We start from the raw sequence: 19178 nt of genomic DNA on the forward strand, positions 1-19178 counted from the left end.
CTCCTTTTGTATGTTAGATAAACAAAAATGGTCAAAAAGTACAGCAGCACAAGAGAAAAGGCAGTTAAGATGCAAACTGCATGTAAAGAGTCCAACTCCTCCAATCATTTACTGAATCTTCCATTTTTTCCAGCCGAAAAAGAACAAATTAGAAAAAGTCTTTGTTCACAACTATGTGTGAATTCTGCCTTTATGTTCAACACCAAGAAAACAGGATCTCTCATTTTTCCTATGTCACACCATATTGATGTGTCATGCTAGTAGATAGTGATATGGACATAAATCCACAAACATCAACTTCTATTCATAAACTTTTACAGTAAAAATTTATGAAATTTTAATTAAGATGTTTTTATTTTTTTAGGATGAAGAAAAAATACCCATTTCTTTTTTCTTTTAGGTTTTTCATTTAATTATTACAAATCCTTTTTTTTTTCTTAATATGAACTGTATATTCACTATTGGCTAACAAGGAGCTGAGGGGAACAAGAAACAACAAAAACCTAACCAACCAGAGAACGACTTCTTTTGGAAACCCATATTACCTCCAGAGCCCGCGTGCCACACAACGGCCCAATGAACAGAGCAGTTGCCCTTCACGTTCGTCCTAACGCGTGAGGACAACAATGAAAAAAAAGTTAGCTTAATTTGTTAAAAAGGAGAGTGAAACTAAAAAAAGCAAGGGCGGAAGGGTTTCGAAGGGAGTCGTCGTCAAAGGTTATTGTACCATTCAATTACTGTTGTTGTTGGCTGTCGGGCTGCTATGTCTATTTATCGCGTTCAAATCTCTCAATCTCTCATAAAAAATTAAAAAAAATAAAACAAAATTTCGGGAAAATTTTTTATTTAATTGATTAATTTATTCATTTGAGTAAGTAAAAATTTTGAATTCCATAATTTTTTTGTTGGCATTTAAATCTTAATAAGAAGATTGAAATGATTTGTTTATTTTTAACTTTTAAAAAATAAAATTTAAATGTGAATAAAAGATAACTATTTTCTTTTTCACTAGACTTACTTTTTTTTTGACTTATAAGTTATTGTAGGTCATTTATTTTATATTCTCTTAAATACGATTATCACATGTTAAAAACAATTAGAATAACACAGAAAATTATTAAAATTATTACTATAAATAAATAGAAAGTGGTCTAGTAGAAATAAAGGACCCTTGTTTCCTTTCCTCATCTTATTCCCACTTTCCCTCTCTTTCTTTTCTCTGTCTTTTCCTTTCTTTTTTACAACAGTTTCCCTCTCACTTCCTCCCTTATCCCATGACTCCCATCTCCCTTACCCGTGACTCGAACCCTTCTCTTCTTCTTCTCCTTCCAAACTTCTTCCCGTTTCTCTCATGAGTCTCACTTTCATTTCCTTTCCTCCCCTCCATCACGAAATTTACAGCCATCTCCACCTCCGCCAACGCGACCACCACCATCATCGCAGCCGTTCATCATGCTGTCCCCACAAGCTGTCCACAACGGCGAGGCCCCTTCCCCTCACCACCGAATCCTTACCCCTCACTTTCACTCCACTGTAACCCTCCGTAAACTCAGACGATTCAACTCACTGATTCTCGTATTCCGGCTCGCCGCTTTCGCTTTCTCACTTGCTTCCTCCGTTTTCATGGTCACTAACTCTCGCGGCTCGGATTCTCCTCGTTGGTTCGATTTTGACGCTTTCAGGTCAGTCTTAAAAGCCTTTGTTTCGTTGCAAAAAATTTAATTTTTAACAATTTCGAAAAGGCGCGGTTCTTTGCTTCATATTTCAGATAAAGAACAAAACAACTTTTAATTTCCATTTTCTTTTCCTTTCCCATTTTAATTTCATAAAATTCAAAATAAAAAAAAAAGCTTCAATTAAAAGCAAACCGCGAAATCTCACCGCAGATTCGTTTTCGCCGCAAACGCAATCGTGGCGTTGTATTCGTTTTTCGAAATGGGCGTTTCCGTTTGGGAGATCTCCACGGGAGGCACTCTCTTCCCCGAAATCCTCCAAGTTTGGTTCGACTTTGGCCACGACCAGGTTTCTCTTTCTTTTTCTTTTTCTTTCTTTCGTAAAGAAAATAATTTAACCCAAAACTTGAAAGCTTTCCTTTTCCTTTCTTTTAATTATAATTTTCTTTGTTCAATTTTCAATTTAGGTGTTCGCATATTTATTACTGTCGGCCGATTCGGCGGGAACGGCGTTGGCGAAGACGTTAAAAGGGACGGACACATGTAAGGCATCGAACTCGTTTTGCGTACAATCCGATATCTCTGTGGCGCTGGGTTTCGCCGGGTTTTTGTTTCTCGGGTTTTCGTCTCTGCTATCGGGTTTTCGGGTCGTCTGTTACATAATCAACGGCTCTCGTTTTCATCTGTAGATTTTAGAAGAGAGAGAGAGCAAAGAAAGAATACTTTTGCGTGTGTGAAGGTGTAGGGCTTTCACTGTGTACCGTACGCTATGATATGTTTTTTCCCTTCTTCTGCTGGGATTTACATGTCATGGTGACCAGAGGTGATTCGCCGATTTGCGTTTTAGTAAAGTGGCCCCAATGGACTGATTTGTACATGAGGGCTTGTTGTATTCTTTATTTAATTTATTGCTAGCTAAGGTTTAAGTAGGATTTATTTAATAATCGATTTATTAATGTATTAGTATTTTCATGTTAAAAATACCAATTAAAAATATATCATAGTGGATTGGGAAGCTATAAGTTTGAATTTATGACTCCATTTACTTCTCCACATTACTTCTGTTGGTGCTGAATTTGGTGGTCACACGACATTGAGGCTTTATGCTCATCCAAAGAAAATCCACGCTATGCTTAATTAGTGAATAAGCACTAGGAGTTGTTGCATAATCATGGCGGAAGTGACAGTTTCCCCCTTAAACCACAGAAAATGGAATAACTTCTGCTAATGCAAAGCATGTAGACTGACAAGATATGTGGGCAGCCAGAGGTTTCGCAAAGTGGGTGTGGAGTTTAGAAACCCTCATAACAATCCAAACCACAAATGGACAAGAAGCAAATCAAGGCAGTCCTGCACTATTAATCAAGCATTTCACATCACAAGCATAGCAATTTTTGACAAGGTGAGAGTGGGAGCCTTTTATTTGGAAGGAATGAATGAAGAGAATGTAACACAAGCCGAAAATGATGGTACCGGTTAGGCTTGGCTCAAGTGGTTGGTTGGAGGAATTTGGAAATAATTAATGGGGATTTGAGTAGAAGGGTCCTAGTTTCGGATTCTAACACTCTTCTTTTCCTTAATTTGTTCATAGAATTGTTGAAGACATTCACAATAGCAAGACTTGCAAGGAACATGGCATGTGCAAGCATGTGTGCGTATGCTAGTCATGCACTAAACATCAGCATTTCAACATCATAAACACAAGTATTCTAAGAAGGTGGGAGCCTTTCTTTTTCCTGAAGGGAATGAATGAAAACATTTAAACATGGCCGGGACGATGCTAGCTACCACTTGGCCTTGGCTCAAGTGCTTGGTTAGAAATGAAAATTTGAGCAGAAATCCTAGTTTTGAGCTAGTCTAATAACCTTCAATGCTTAACTCGTTCATAATATTGTTAACGATAACAATGGGAAGACATGCAAGGAAAATGTTGTGTTTGCATGTGTGTGTATTCAATGATAACGGTCATCTTGACAAAGCATCACTAAATGCATTGAAGAACCATGTTAATATGCTTCAAGTCTAAAGAAAATTTTATAGCCCAATCTTCAGTAGAAAACTAAGATTGACAGGGACAAGTTTTACGGTACAGTTCTGCAAACAATACTAACATGGTACAAGTATAATCTAGGTGCTTATCTAAAAGCGCATACTTTATCTTGGCGTTCAGTTTCCTTCATATTTTGGATCAGCCATCACGTAGTGGTAAGCAATTACCAGAGCAAATATAAAAATGCCTAGAAAATTTGCAAGAAATCCCAGCTGTTGATCATCAATCATCTGCACGAGCACATAAAATCCTCACATATCAGTAGCTCATCACAAAGTAATTATGCCGTGTTTTTAAAAAATATTAGCAATAAAACCCATTATGAGAAGCAAGTTTAAAAAACTCATAGTATTTTCCAGACACTTGGTTACGTTAACTTAGTAAGCATTCTACCTCAAGTTCAATAGGAATATATGCATACAATAGTTGGTGATAAGTTCTACCCTTTAGGCAATAAACAGCTGAACTAAACACATGCCAGACTAAAGTTCATAAATCTTATTGACTCTAATCTTAAAAAGCTACTGTGGGTACAAATTAATATTGACAGTTTTAAAACCAACATGAAGCAAACTAGATGTGGACCATTATTCCCAACAACAACAGAGGAATTGCCGTGAACAATGGATGCATTATGGCTGAAAAGCCAGTCATTCTTTCCAGACTAAAACTACTCCATTTCATCCAATTCTATTAATAATAACTAATTCTTACTTTGAGAATTAATTACACATTGTTATTAGCAGCAAGCAATAAACTGAGAGCACCTTGGACATATCCCTATAAAAAGAATCTAATTTCAATCAGAATTACTCTCTTTACTCTTCACCTCATTTACACGCACTCAAGATCCAGTCTCAAGCACTAGCACGTATCAGACACGCGAATGTCATGTTTATGGCAACTCGTATATTAATTTCGATAAAATAATCAAGTAATCATCATACAAGTATAAGGGGTTAAAGTTTTCAAAGAGTATCTGACATCGGTCTGTTTAGTTTAAGATAAAGTAAAGAGCCCTTTTAAAATAGTTCTTTAACCAATAATATACCAGTCAGGCAGTCACTAAGATTTTCAGCCAGATTTTCATATCAAATTCAAATCCAGACGGTAACAATGTATACACATTATAACCTGAAGATCCTATCAGCATGTGCACAAAGAAAGAAACTGTTCCGAATGTTGTAAGTCATCAATGAGCACGTAATTGAGCTTCAATACACCTAACTCATCTATGTTCTTCCTTACAATTCAAATTTAAATTTTAAAAAAAATGCTCTAAAAAATTCTAAATTACTGAAAACTTCACTAGGCTCAAAATGCAAAATCGGTTGAACGGTTGGCGATCGCAGTGGGATTCGAACCCACGACCTTTAGATTCGGAGTCTAACGCGATATCCACTCCGCTATGCGATCGCATTTTACTGACATCATTCGATTTTCGACTTATATACTGAAATCGCTAGGACTCCCTAATCGAGAACTAGACACAAAGCCCAAAGCCAATCCCAGGAAACAGTGGGGAAACAACGTGGGCTCTTTCAAAACAATCGAAAAAAGAAACAAAAAAAAAGGAAAAAAATATAAATCCATTTGTAGACTGTGAATCAGAAAGAAATCGGCGATCTGCTTCAAGATCGTGGTCTGTTACTACGGTAATTAAACAGAGAAAAAACAAAGGCGAAACGGGAGAGGGATCGAATAAGAAACGGCGTACCTTTCTTGATCGAGGAGAGGCCAAAGCGCCAATGGAACGAGCCAAGGAGCAGATCTCCGGAAAAAAACGACTGGAACCGAGAATCCCCCTTCTGTCTCTCTCTCTATTGACTTGAACTTTGTATTGTAGTAGTGGTCTTGGGAAGCAAAACGACTGCGTGCTGGGCTCTTTTCAGCCCAAGAGAAAAGTTCAAAAATCTGGCAAAAAAGGGTTTGCTGTGGCTGCTGGGATTCGAGCCCAGGTCTCCACGGCCACAACGTGGAATTCTTACCACTAAACTACAGCCACCCCTGGATTTTAATGCGCCAAAATGCCCTAATTTAAACAATGAATAATTTAAAATAAGTGGATTTGCCTTGAGTTAAATTTGCTATAACACATTAAAATTGTACCATCAACGTTAATAGAAATTGACATAGAAAGAATTGAGAAAAAATAGTTGATATAATAAGTATAAGATCAAATGACGATGTCTTATTGTTGCAAGAGCATAATTCCAACCTAAAAGGTATGCATGTTAGGTAGATGAATATCTTTATTTACATGTCAAAGACTTATCTTATCTTTTATTGATATGAAATTCATAATATTTTTCTTTACTTAATTGTGTAACATTTTCCTAACATTGACTCTTTTACACATAGATAAAAGAGACTCATCTTGATCTTAGTCTACATCAATATTAGTATTTTTCATGAAGGATCCCACATCAGTAATAATTTTAGTAAACTCTTATGTCACTTATCATAAGCCTATATTTTCAATTTAAAAAACATACTTGTTAGGCGGAAAGAGCCTTTATTTATAAATCCAATGTTCATTTAATTTTGTATACTAATGTTAAATTTGTGACATTACATTACAAGAAAAATAGTTAATAGATATATAAATATAAATATATATATGTCAATTACACAAAAAGATATAGAAAAAAAAATAAGAGTGATGGATTCTTTATCTACAAATAATTTTTAATTAAGAAGACATATCATACCTAAATAGAAGTTCAGTAAGTTAGAGGAGCAATGATTATTAAACCCTATAAAACAATGATCAATTAGGGTATAAGAATGCATTTCATTGTAAACTCTACAATGTTTTAATCAAGTTGAGATTCTTGTTTCAATTAGCTTTTGAGAAACTAAAATCAGTTACGCCAAGGTACTTTCCTGTCTATTAAACTTGATGTGTCCTTATGTACCGATTAAACCATTGACATGGTCAAGGCAAGTATTTAAAAAAAAAAAGATGACAATGGAGTGAGTAGAAGCATTTACTATTTAAGTAATTTAAGTTTCAAGTCGAGATCAAATATTAATTTATAGAATTCATTTAGATTGTCATTTTGAAAATGTAATTAAATATTTTAGAATTAGAAAAATCAAAAACAAGTTTACCTTAAACAATGAAATTCTGTGGAAATTTTCAAGAATAATTAAAAAAAAATTGAGAAATGTGAGTATAAATAAGCTATTGATAACAAATATAAAAAAGGGTTTAAGTAAATTTGTAAATTATTAAAATGATAGTATTCGAATTCTAGTTTTTTTAAAAAATATATTTATTATTAAATAAAATATTCACGTACAAAGTGAAAGCATTAGAGGAAACACGTTAGACATTCAATTCCCATCAATCTCTACCAAAGTTTGTCAATAGGTAACAAATTGATACAACTTTGAGATTTGACAATTGGCACATTTGGATCACAAGGTCAAAGTTGATGGTTTGGATCTGACGCGGCAGGATAAGGCTGCAGCGTCGACTACCATGCACTTGAACTGTGACTATCAATTTCTCCTTAAACTACACAATTAGCTGTATCCGACGTGGCCGATAAGCGGAGGACCGTATAATTTCGGAAATTTCTCTATTCACAGAAGTTATCAGATGGTCCGTGGACCACCAATGATATATGATATCAACCAGTCAGGATATAACACGTGTTCAGAACATGGCCATCAGACAAATGTCACCATCAACGTGGCTCTTCTTAGAAGTTCAAATTGTTTTTAGGATAAAATGCATGAAATACTTTTTTATTTTAATATTGAAAAAATTAAATTATTTATTTTCTTATTTAATTTTGTTTGGGATTTTTAATTTAATTTTTAAAAACATAAAAAATTTAAAATTATTTTTAAATAGACCAATAAACATAAAATTTAAAAACTAATTGAAAATAATAATTAACGTACTAAAATATAAAATATATAAGAATTTATCTACAAGGAGATATTTTAGTATTGAAAACTGAAAATTTCAATTTAAAATATCAATTTTTAATTTTGAATTAATAAAATGGAATATATGAAATGAAAAAGACAAGAGAATTATCTTTTCATTATATAATTTAAAATAAAAGTATACTTATACAAATAAATTTTATTCAATCATGTAAATTATATTTTGTTGTTTAACTATTAAATTTTAACTCTTTCATTATTTAGACATATATAAATGATAATATTTATTAATTATTTTTTTAAAAAAAGTAATTTAATTAAAAAGGTATACCAAGGTTACAGTACATCCAACCGCAGCAAACAAAAATCTCCCTGGAAGGGTAACCCGTCCAAACACGTGAAGTCATGGCCGATTCATGAGTAACAACCATTGGAAAGGAAGGTTACGTGGCATTCCATAATTGGAAAGCAGACTGTAGATAAAAATTTACCAAAACATATTGCCATGCCAGGTCATCACATCCAATTTTTCTCAATGATTTCCTTAGATTTCCTTGTTTTTTACTGCATCTCTACAACCTCAACATCACAGTATAAAAACTGGCTCTAAGTTTCACGCCCATATGTACTTCAAATCCTTAAAAGTTCTCATTTTTCTTCAAAATTCCATTAAATTAAGCAAAACCCAAATTTTATCTTCACATTGTTTCTCTCAAGGTACAATTTTTTAATTTTTTTGTTTTAATGCAGTGGCCTTTTAGGCCATTGGATTTAGATTGAGATCTGAAAAGCTTTTTTTTTGTTTTTGAGTTTGGTGTGGGCTATAGTGTTGTTAATGTGAAGCTTTTGATTGTTATTTACTCTTCTTGGTTTTGAAGATTTCTTTTTGCTTTCTCTCACTCTGGTTGGTACAGTTTGGTCATTCAATTTTTATTTTGATTTCAATTTTGAAGTATTTAATTAATTTTGTTTGGATCAAATTTATTTGTATATATTAGGCTCGCAATCTCCTAGTTTGTACAGGCATAGAAGAAATAGAAAAATTTTGGGGAATTTTGAGTTTGGTTAGTTTTTCTTTTTTTGTTAAATTCTGCTTTGTATGTGGATGGTTTTTGGAGGAGTTGATGGTGAATTTTGAGAGTTTTGGTTTGTTTTATGTGTAGGATTTCAAGTAAAGATCTGAAAAAATGTCTGCAAATGGTGATTACAACTCAGCTTCTAAGAAGCCTCCGAGTCCATCTCCTTTGAGATTTTCCAAGTTTTTCCAGGTAAGATAAATTCAGTTTTAAGATTTCAGCTTATTAGCATGTCTGGATTTGGTTTTAATTTATTGGAAAATATTGTTTCTTTTAGTGTTTTTTTTCTTTTTAAAGTTTAAGAATCTTGGTTATGCATAAATGTTGTTGCTAATGATCTCTGTTTATTCAAGTCTAAATGTTCTCATTTTACTTTGATATCAGTAAATCCTATGTAGAAATGAATGAAATGTTGACAACTATGCTGTTTGCTAAGTGCAAATGATAAGACTAAATTGCAGTTCTCGCATCAATTGCCCTTTTTAATGGAATTTCATGTGAATTTAGTTTGTCAATTTGCATTGTTACTGTCTGCCTGATAATCTTGTACTAGTCAATTATGTCATTGTACTTGACCTTGAATTAGCTTTTTGTTTAATGGTGAGTTTTTTTTCTTTATTTTAAAGTTTTCTTATAAGTCCTGCAGAACAGAGTCCTGTTTGATCTTAGTTACTTATAATATGTGATTGTGGAATCTGATCTTTGTTTTTTGGGCAGTCCAACATGAGAATTCTGGTTACCGGAGGAGCTGGATTCATTGGCTCCCACCTAGTGGACAGGTTGATGGAGAATGAAAAGAATGAGGTGAGCTCATATTGTTAATAGCACAGGTTTCTTTACGCTAGATTGTTTAAGGTGTGAAGAAGGGCGAAACCCAAAGGCTATTGTGCAGTCAGATATTTGGATCAGTATGCTCGTATCTATTAAATGATACTTGTGCGTTGCTTACAGTTTAACATTTGTTCTGTTTTTTTGCTGTTCAGGTTATTGTTGTTGATAACTACTTTACTGGCTCCAAGGACAACCTGAAGAAATGGATTGGGCATCCAAGATTTGAACTTATTCGTCATGGTATTCTTCTATATGTTGAGTAATTTATAGCTGACAATGTTGGAATATTATATTCAAGTTCAAATATTAATGGTTTCTTTATTTTTTGTGCAGATGTAACTGAGACATTGCTAGTTGAGGTTGATCGGATATACCATCTTGCTTGCCCAGCTTCTCCAATTTTCTACAAATACAATCCTGTGAAGGTAATAAGATTCATCTGCAGAATAATGCTATCTCCTAGATGAGATATCAGTTGTAAGACTCTTTATTTTGTTTTAAACCCTACCTGAAAACTATGTTTATGTAACATTAAACAGACAATAAAGACAAACGTGATTGGTACATTGAATATGTTGGGACTTGCAAAGCGTGTCGGAGCAAGGTTTGAGACTGTTACTTATATCTATGATATAATGTTTATAAATATATGCCTACATAGCTCATGGTATGATTATTTGCAACAGGATTTTGCTTACCTCAACTTCAGAGGTATACGGAGATCCACTTGAGCATCCCCAGAATGAGAGCTATTGGGGCAATGTTAACCCAATTGGTATGTTTTCTATTCTACTTTGATGGTTGAGGAGGGTTTTAAGTTATTGTGGTTGGATATGTAGAAGCTGGTGTCTTTTACTCTTCTCATGTTGTATATTCCTATGGATTTACCCAAGTACTGAAAGTCCTACTCTGTCATTTGTTAAAGTATGAATGCCATTTCATCTACCTTTCATAATGCCTGCCAATACTTCTAAGTAGAATTATGTCACATAGTATTGCAATTGTTGCACATATGACTTTTATTGATTTGTTTGTGTATCATGCTACAGGAGTTAGGAGCTGCTATGATGAGGGAAAACGAGTGGCTGAAACTTTGATGTTTGATTACCATAGGCAGCATGGCATAGGTAATAATTACAATGTTAACTGCTCATGTAATTTCTGTGCATTTCCCATTTTCCCTGTGAGGATTCTTAACTCTATTTCATGATAACAGAGATTCGGATTGCTAGAATTTTCAACACTTATGGACCACGCATGAATATTGATGATGGTCGTGTTGTCAGCAATTTCATAGCCCAAGCAATCCGGTAAGTAAAATGATGGCACCAATATATTGTAGATCTTACAGATGTCTTCCATGATTTCATTTGCCTCTCTGTTTCCTACCCTATGCTTATACCCTTTGTTACTTAACTGTTTCATTGTGCAGTAATGAGCCTTTGACTGTTCAATTGCCTGGAACACAGACAAGGAGTTTCTGTTATGTCTCAGATATGGTATGCTGGGAATTCTTGTTAGTATCAAAGTGTCTTATTACGTATCAATGTGGCTACTACTCACTTTTTTCATTTTAATTGAAGGTTGATGGCCTTATTCGACTTATGGAAGGAGAGAACACTGGGCCAATCAATATTGGGAATCCTGGTAATTATACAAGCCCTTTATCTTGATTTTCGTATCTTATTAGGAACTCATTTAATTTCAATATTAACATTTCTTGTTCTACATTTTAGGTGAATTCACAATGCTCGAACTTGCAGAGGCTGTGAAGGAGGTTAGTCTTTTCTGCAATTTTGTTCTCTCCATTGTATTGTAGTGCAGTTCTCTTTTCTGGAGGCATGTTGATATGGCATTAATAGGAGTAGTTTCTGTTCCAGCAAACTGCTGGATATTATACTTTTCACAGAGATATTGATTAATCAAATGAATGGCCATACTTTGTGCAGCTTATCAATCCTGATGTGCAAATATCCATGGTTGAAAACACTCCGGATGATCCTCGCCAGAGGAAGCCAGACATAACCAAGGCAAAGGAGCTGCTAGGATGGGAACCCACAGTCAAATTGCGCGATGGACTTCCTCTTATGGAGGAAGATTTCCGTCAGAGGCTTGGGGTCCCCAGGAAGAACTGATTACAGTTATTTTTACAAATTCACATCGCTGGCAGCAGGCTTATGTCCCAGTTAGAGTAGAAGCTACAGATAAAAAACTATCATCTGGTTTCGTTCATCAATTCTTATAGTATATTATCTTTATGCACAATAATGGCATCAGTTTCTTTGCAGTGTAGTAGTTATTTTGGATGGTATTTTGGTTTCTGAACGGTATTCGGTTTAATGGAAAGAGGAAGCTTTCGTTCTTTATAGCTTACTCTGGATTTTTACCTCTACTCAATCATCTACCATTTTAGCCATTCTTGCTTACTTGTGATATCTCCTGGCAGTAGACTACACTCCATAAGAAAAAAACATATAATAGAAATAGCAAGCATAAGTTATGATTATCAAAGAAATAGACTCCTTTGTGACTTGATTCTCCATGCCACCAAATGAAATCTTTTGGTCTCTGTGTTTAGTGAGAATGTGAGATTATCGAATCGATTTCCCACAAAGTTAGAAATAAGAATTATGTTTAACATAAATTCCAATAGGAAGCAGATTTCTATTACAATAACATTAGTTCCTACAACTTCAGGACTAAAATTGATCACTATGTTAAAAGAAAAATATGCTGCTATGGTTGAATCCTTTGAAATTGGGATCCTAGGCTTCTACAACCCCTTGAACTTGAGGCTTTTTCTCTTTCTTTTTCACGACCTTTTTAGCTGCTTCGCCCCCATTTTCTGTCTCCTTTATCTGTTCTATTCTTGTGAAGACTGGTTTAGGTTGAGCCATTACCTGACCACCCTTTAGTCCACCCCACTTTGTTTCACTCTGCAGTTCAGACGTCCAATTAAGTTAATAATACAACAAATTTAGGCTAGTTAGCTTAAATACCTATAGAGAGAGACACTAACCCAGTTTAAATTATTGAACTGGTCGTCAGAGTAGCCAAGCTGCGCATATATCCTCCTACACAAGCTAGGTGTGACTGGTGATAAAGCAATTGCTATAATCCTCATTGCTTCCAATATAATCACAAGATGCTGAGTCAATAAGAAAAAGGAATCAGCCTCTTAGATAAATCAAGGTAACAGCCATCAAATAACATGGCATGCTGGGTCAATTTTTATTTAGACTTGCAAGTTGCTGAGGGTCAAGTCTAAGCACATGCAATTATGATTATGATTGCTCGAGCACATCATGCAAAATACTTTATGGACAGAAAAAGGGATCTTACCTTTGCTGCAGCTTCAGAAGCAGCACCTCCTTGCTTAAAAAGAGACCATGGTTGATGCTTATCCATGTACAAATTACCAGCATTACCAATCTCTAGCACAGCTTCACAAGCAGATGATAGGGAGAGATTTTTGTAATGGACGTGAGCCTTTTGAACCTATGTAAATATAGAGAACAAGACAGCATGAGCAACTAACAAAGTATCACTGTAAGTAGTTAAGCATAGGGCCAGCAAAGAAGGAAGAGAAAAAGGAAGAAAAACATGACAGGCTGACAAATAGGAAGAAAGGATAAGAAGACAACAAGCTGCTACTTGATACAATTTGAACATTTTAAGTATCTCCAGAGGAGATCCTCAAGGCAACGAACTTAGCAAGTGTTGATCTTAAAATTACTACCAAGGAATAAAGCAAGATCAAAGAATATTAATGTTCCTTATCATTACCAACAACAAAGTTACTAAACACTATAATCAGCCCATACTTCATCTCAGGGCAATATTCATTACTGTTCCAAGTCAATCCACAGTTGGCAATCAAAATGTATGGGAAGAAAAAGGTGTCTTTTTCTTTCAAAGATGTCAAGGTTTCGTGTTCTGTTTTATGCAAATTACTTCAATATTCTTTTCCTACATCAATAAAGTCATTCTCACCACAGGCAATCTAAATATGGTAAGAGAAGAATCCAACAGTTCTTTAAGAAGCTACTATCCACTGTTCAAATGTCAGACATGTGGTACTAGATTCAAAATAACCTTACCAGCTTCTCAACAGTGTCCTTGAAATCCTGTCCTTCAGCAGAAATAGTTGAATCAACCACTAGAGTCGATTGGCAGTTCTTCTTAAGAAGTCCAAGAGTACGGTTAAGAAGATTTCCTGCAGTAATCAAGGTCATATATGAATCTATTTGGTCGACGATTACAAAGTAACCCAACTGATCAGCTAAAAAACCAATCATAGTAACTGAAATATACCTATTGTATTGGCAAGATGTGCATTAACAATATTAATGAAACGTTCTTCTGAATAATCCCCATCATTTCCAAATTCTACCTCCCTCAGGAAGAAGTACCTGACTGCATCAGGCCCAAATTTATGAACCAATTCATTCGGTTCAATTGTATTCCCTAGTGACTTTCCCATCTTCATGCCATCCTATAATTTTCAAAATAAAAAGCATTGCTGCATGAAATAAAATTAGGTATATAAGAAAAAAAATATGCTAAATAATTTGCTCGCTCTTTTGACTGTTTTCAGTTTCAAAGTATATAAAATTGTAGTATGTATTAAAAACATCTGTCCAGGTATCTGTCCTCATTTAGAGCATACAAAAGAACCATAGACCTTTCATAACACCACCCCACCAATTTAATAACTACACCAGGGACCAAAGAATAATTTTGTTGCACATTAGCAATAATGAGGGAAGAAATAATCACTATGGCACACTTCTGGTCAAATGTTAATACAAGTGAACATGGTAATACAATACTCAAATCAGTTAACTTCCTCACTGGACAGATAATAGCCTGCAATGCTTCAATTTCTTCCTTTTCATATCCATGTACAATTCTTTAAAGTTTAAAAGCATTCACAGTTCAAAATTCTCCTTTTCATTTATTTCAACTCCCATACCTTGAATAAATTACTAAACTCCTATGTCCCTTGCTCTTCTAAACTCAGTTTTGATTCCAACAGTCCAATTTTTAGCACTACAAAGATAATGGTCTTATTGCATCTTAATGGTTCATAGACATGTTTATGTAAGGCTATGTAAAATAACAGCAATAGAAGTGAAAAGAAATAGCCAATGCAGACATGTCCAAGCACAATCTAAAGCTTAGATAGTTACAACAGATGTGAACGTTACTTGTCCAAATATTTATACAGGCATTCTATTACCTGAAGGTCTCATTCAAAGCAGATAAAATGCAACTACTTCAAAAGCAAATAATAGGCTATGCTTCATGGTATTCAAGTACCTTTGTCAAGAATCCATGGCCAAACACCATCTTTGGGAGAGTCAATCCAGCAGACATTAGCATAGCTGGCCAGTAAACAGCATGAAAACGTAAAATATCCTACACAAAAACAAAAATAGAAACAAAGCATAAGAAAATATCGAACCATTTACAAGTATGCAAAAGGGGAACACAATTCTTTAACCTGAGTTACATTCAACATGGTGATAAGCTAGAAAATTAATAAAATGCCTTGGCATTTAAAATGAAAGTAGAAGACAAGGAATAACATCAGTCTACATTCATGAAATGAACAAATAAAAAAGGTAAAATGATAATTATTTCCAACAATCAATGCAGTTATTCAAGTCCAGCACAACAAATTTCTGGGAAACATCTCGGAGAATGTGACAACCAGCTTTCCACAAGGATAGAAATCAGTGAAACATTAAAGGGAATTAATAATAGGAAATTAAATATTTTGGTAGTGTTGCCACATTGATAAGTTTCATACCTTTCCAATCAAGTGCAGTGACACAGGCCAACCGGAAGAAACAGCACTTTGTAAACTAGGTTGCTCATTCTCCTCCAACAGAGCTGATAAATATCTGTTTAAAACAAATTGTACTTGTTAAAACCCTTATTCAACAAAAATATTTCACAATGAGAAAACAAGAAATCAGAATCTTTAATTAGTGTCTGTTCTCTTTTTATTTCTTTATCTTTTACACAGCTGTTAAACTATCAAGAATAATAGATTTCACTTACATTTTAACAATGAAACAGAAGAGAAATCAAAACATCCTAATGGCATTCAAATCAAGAATTATAAAGCATACTACATCTATTATAATTTCCTTCTCTATGAGAAAGTGCAGTACCCAAGGAGTGCATCAAACCAAACATATATAGTTTGTTTATTGTCATTGGGAACCGGAATACCCCAATCCACAGATGCTCTGGAAATCGAAAAATCTCTTAAGCCACTTTTGATCCAACTTTGCACCTGGAAAAAGTTCATGAGTAAGATGAGTTTTTCAAAGAAAGAACATCAATCTCTCCCAAAAAGGGAAGAGTTCTACTTTGCTTCACCTCATTCAAACGGTATGAAGGCCGAACAAAATCTGGATTTTTGGCCAAAGTTTCTTCTAATGACTTTTGGTATTTTGACAATGCAAAGAAGTAATTATCCTCTCTCCGAGGAACACATGGCTTTAGGTGTGTAGGACAACAATTATTTTCAAGCAGCTCTTTCTCATCCTGCAGAATGTAACAACAAGCTATTCAGTAAAATAACCACATAAGAATTTGAAAAAAATTGCTGCATAGACACATTCCGATAAACAAATACCATTAGAAAGTATGCTTCTATAGAACTGTATGATCTCCTGAAACTCTAGAAACTATCAACATAAAATTTAATGTTTTCCATTCAAAATATCTAAGAAAATCACCTTTTAATGAATTAATCGAAACCGAAATTTATGAACACAACAGTTGCTATAAGTAGATGGATATGCAGTGTCAACCTTATACTCCTCACAATTGACACAGTACAGTCCCTCATAGTCATCCCGGTAAATGTCATCATTGGCAAGAACTCTAGAATAAAATTCCTTGACAATGGCTTCATGTTTTCGCTCAGTTGTGCGAATGAACTTGTCGTAAGCTATATTTAACTGTAATCAGGAAAATATTAGCAGTCATTAGGACATTTGAGACCTCAATTACTTGGATCAAAGATAAAAACATTCAAAAACTCAATTGCTCAGAACAAAAGTAACATCCTAAGGTGGAGAAAGAAAAGAATTACATCTTTCCACAGCATTTTGTAAGCTTGAGATATAACATCACAATGCTCACTTGGGCTGGCGCCTAGAGCAGCTGCTGCTGTAGCTATCTTCTCCCCATGCTCATCTGTGCCAGTAACAAATATGACCCGTTTTCCCAAAAGCCGCTGCCACAAATATAAGAACACAAGAAAAGAAAAGAAATGAAAATGGATCTGTGCAAAAGTAAAGCACATGGTAAAATGTAAAACCTTGATTGATTAATAATGAATAACTAAGTAAAAATGCATTTCCAATTCTGCCATTATTGCTCTCTGTAAAAGTAAAATCATAAATTAGTTGAACGTACTTAAAAACAATACATTTCTAATCATTAAAATATTATGAAAATATTGGAATCAGAAAGCAAGTAGAAAACAACAATCAGACTCAGTCTAAATTTTCTTCATGTAACGTACTAAGCATAATTAACAATTCCAATATCAAATTTTAAAAATAGAACTAACTTTATTCACAAAGAAACACAATTCGATGACTCAGTTGATACAGCAATCCAAACTTGTCATTGGAAAAAAGAGTCATGGTAGCCTCCTTATAATTTCCAAGCCAAAACTACACTTCTCAATCCAAATCAGCCCCTAACCAAAACTTCTCAAAACCTCATCAACAGAAAAAAAAATCATAAAAAAAAACCCATTAAAAATAAGACACCAGTTAACAATACCTGAAACCTGGCAATGGCATCAGCAGCAATAGTGGTGTAAGCACTACCCATATGAGGAGGGGCATTAACATAATAAAGAGGAGTTGTAACAACAAAAGGCTCAGCCTTTTCTCCAGTTTGGAAATTACTGTTATTGCTTGAACAAGTGCAGAGCATTGATCTTTTTGAAGAAATGAAGTGACTTTGAGGGAGATAAAGCCGATATTTGAAATGGGTAGGTTTGAAATTGAAAAAAGATGATGGTTTTAATGAACTAAAAATGCCGCTTTGTATTGAACAGCTCAAGTTCATCCTTGCTGCAGCCATTTTCTTCTTCAAAAGTTGAAAGTAAAACAAAAAAAAAATTACATAAATATAATTTTAATATAAATTAAGCCATGAATTGACTGACTTGCTTTGTTTTGAAAAGGAAAAAGATTTGAATAATTTTTGAATGGGCTGAAGGGTAGAGAGTTTTGGAGAGGGAATCAGATAAGGGGAGGAAGAAGACGCAGGAGGGATTGAGTTTCTGTCATTCCGTTTTTCATTGGGCTTGACGGGTTTTTTTCTTTACTTCTTTGGGCCATTGTTGGGCTAAGTTGGTTACACTTTGGGTTAGGTTTGGACAGCCTAGTTAAGTATACGTGGCACCCAAATTCCCAAAGCCCGCCAGCCAAGAGCCGGACCACGCACAAAATTGCAGAAAAACAAAACCAGGATCCGCACCGAACCTAACTAAACAATACCAACCGTCAATCTTCACTTGATCAACGTTTCAGAACCACCGAAATCAAGGACACGGATCACGATTTTATACCGTCGATCACATTTTAAAATCTGACGGTTCCCAATCACCCCGCTCAAATTCAAACCCCCTAATTTCGCTCTTATAAAAGTTCAGGTCTCTCTTCCCCCTAAAACCACACAGTCAAAACTCAAATTCAGAAAAAACGCTAATTCACAAGTCTCAAGAATGTCAGGCCGAGGAAAGGGAGGCAAAGGGCTAGGCAAGGGAGGAGCCAAACGACACCGTAAGGTGCTTCGAGATAACATCCAAGGGATCACGAAGCCGGCTATCCGACGTTTGGCGAGGAGAGGCGGAGTTAAGAGGATCAGCGGCTTGATTTATGAGGAGACTCGAGGTGTTTTGAAGATCTTTTTGGAGAACGTGATCCGCGACGCCGTTACTTACACGGAACATGCTCGGAGAAAGACCGTCACGGCCATGGATGTTGTTTACGCCCTTAAGAGACAGGGGAGGACTCTTTACGGTTTCGGCGGTTGAAGTTTTTAGGTTTTTTTTTTTTATGGTTTTTATCTGATGTTTCTTTGATTTGGAAGGAATGTGAATACTGATGGAAAAATGTTATGAGCTTATGAATGAAATTTTAAGCATTTAATCAATCCTTTTGTTTCTTGATTTAAAGAATTATTTTTGTTTTTACTAGGATTTGGCACACTCATTGCATGAACGAAAAAGAAAAAAAATTAATATTTTAATTTATAATTGGTAATTTTCTGTCATGAATTTATATTTTTAATTTTAAAGATATATTTATTTTGATATGAGATGTATGATATTTTCAAATGCTTGGGAAAAAAAATGACTATAAAATTGAAAAGATATAATTAGTTTTAAATTTGTAAATATATTTTTATTTTATGTAATTTTATTATCAATCAAAATGAATAAAAGCCATTTTTTATTTTTATATTTGTTAAGATTAATTTTTTTGTAAGTTAATAATTTTTTTATTTTATGTTAATTATTTATATATTTTAATAGATAAGAAAATACTAAACATATATATTTTGAATGTTTATTTTGTTATGGTTTAAGAATTTAGATTA

The 19178-nt window shown here is 34.4% G+C and overlaps 5 protein-coding genes and 2 non-coding genes across 8 annotated transcripts; 3 read left to right on the forward strand and 4 right to left on the reverse strand.

The window, feature by feature from the left end:
- The first annotated feature begins 1157 nt into the window (after window positions 1-1157).
- Window positions 1158-2617, forward strand: LOC110424896 (CASP-like protein 4C1). Its single transcript, XM_021439597.2, has 3 exons — window positions 1158-1682; window positions 1887-2022; window positions 2141-2617. Exons 1-3 carry the CDS (start codon window positions 1453-1455, stop codon window positions 2360-2362), a joined length of 588 nt encoding a protein of 195 aa, XP_021295272.1. The 5' UTR covers window positions 1158-1452; the 3' UTR covers window positions 2363-2617.
- A 1068-nt stretch (window positions 2618-3685) lies between these two features.
- On the reverse strand, window positions 3686-5599 carry LOC110424899 (Oligosaccaryltransferase). The gene is made up of 2 exons (XM_021439601.2): window positions 5441-5599; window positions 3686-3953 (listed from the first exon to the last, which is right to left on the reverse strand). Exon 2 carries the CDS (start codon window positions 3951-3953, stop codon window positions 3840-3842), a length of 114 nt encoding a protein of 37 aa, XP_021295276.1. The 5' UTR covers window positions 5441-5599; the 3' UTR covers window positions 3686-3839.
- Window positions 5067-5139, reverse strand: TRNAR-CCG (transfer RNA arginine (anticodon CCG)). Its single transcript has one exon. It is a non-coding gene; the product is annotated as a tRNA-Arg (tRNA).
- A 57-nt stretch (window positions 5600-5656) lies between the features above and the next one.
- TRNAH-GUG (transfer RNA histidin (anticodon GUG)) lies at window positions 5657-5728 on the reverse strand. The gene has a single exon. It is a non-coding gene; the product is annotated as a tRNA-His (tRNA).
- A 2458-nt stretch (window positions 5729-8186) lies between these two features.
- Window positions 8187-11925, forward strand: LOC110424894 (UDP-glucuronic acid decarboxylase 6-like). Of its 2 annotated transcripts, none has more exons than XM_021439594.2 (13): window positions 8187-8343; window positions 8790-8894; window positions 9420-9506; window positions 9686-9773; window positions 9867-9958; window positions 10073-10137; window positions 10220-10308; window positions 10583-10660; window positions 10750-10843; window positions 10966-11032; window positions 11117-11180; window positions 11270-11310; window positions 11483-11925. In XM_021439594.2, the coding sequence occupies exons 2-13, from the start codon at window positions 8814-8816 to the stop codon at window positions 11666-11668; spliced, it is 1032 nt and encodes a 343-aa protein (XP_021295269.1). In that variant the 5' UTR covers window positions 8187-8343; window positions 8790-8813; the 3' UTR covers window positions 11669-11925. The 2 variants fall into 2 exon arrangements, with proteins under 2 accessions (XP_021295269.1, XP_021295270.1); XM_021439595.2 differs by lacking the exon at window positions 8187-8343 and adding an exon at window positions 8636-8690.
- A 111-nt stretch (window positions 11926-12036) lies between these two features.
- OVA1 (methionyl-tRNA synthetase / methionine-tRNA ligase / MetRS (cpMetRS)) lies at window positions 12037-17864 on the reverse strand. Its single transcript, XM_021439591.2, has 12 exons — window positions 17349-17864; window positions 16648-16791; window positions 16364-16513; window positions 15927-16094; window positions 15716-15840; window positions 15349-15442; window positions 14856-14954; window positions 13848-14028; window positions 13634-13749; window positions 12876-13031; window positions 12553-12681; window positions 12037-12469 (listed from the first exon to the last, which is right to left on the reverse strand). The coding sequence occupies exons 1-12, from the start codon at window positions 17652-17654 to the stop codon at window positions 12299-12301; spliced, it is 1839 nt and encodes a 612-aa protein (XP_021295266.1). The 5' UTR covers window positions 17655-17864; the 3' UTR covers window positions 12037-12298.
- Window positions 17865-18238: 374 nt separating this feature from the next.
- LOC110424897 (histone H4) lies at window positions 18239-18731 on the forward strand. The gene has a single exon (XM_021439598.1). It carries the CDS (start codon window positions 18301-18303, stop codon window positions 18610-18612), a length of 312 nt encoding a protein of 103 aa, XP_021295273.1. The 5' UTR covers window positions 18239-18300; the 3' UTR covers window positions 18613-18731.
- Window positions 18732-19178: the final 447 nt, after the last annotated feature.

Source organism: Theobroma umbraticum, unplaced genomic scaffold (genome assembly GCF_002168275.2).
Source record: "Theobroma umbraticum cultivar Fairchild unplaced genomic scaffold, ASM216827v3 scaffold_81.0, whole genome shotgun sequence".
Taxonomy (NCBI): domain Eukaryota; kingdom Viridiplantae; phylum Streptophyta; class Magnoliopsida; order Malvales; family Malvaceae; genus Theobroma; species Theobroma umbraticum.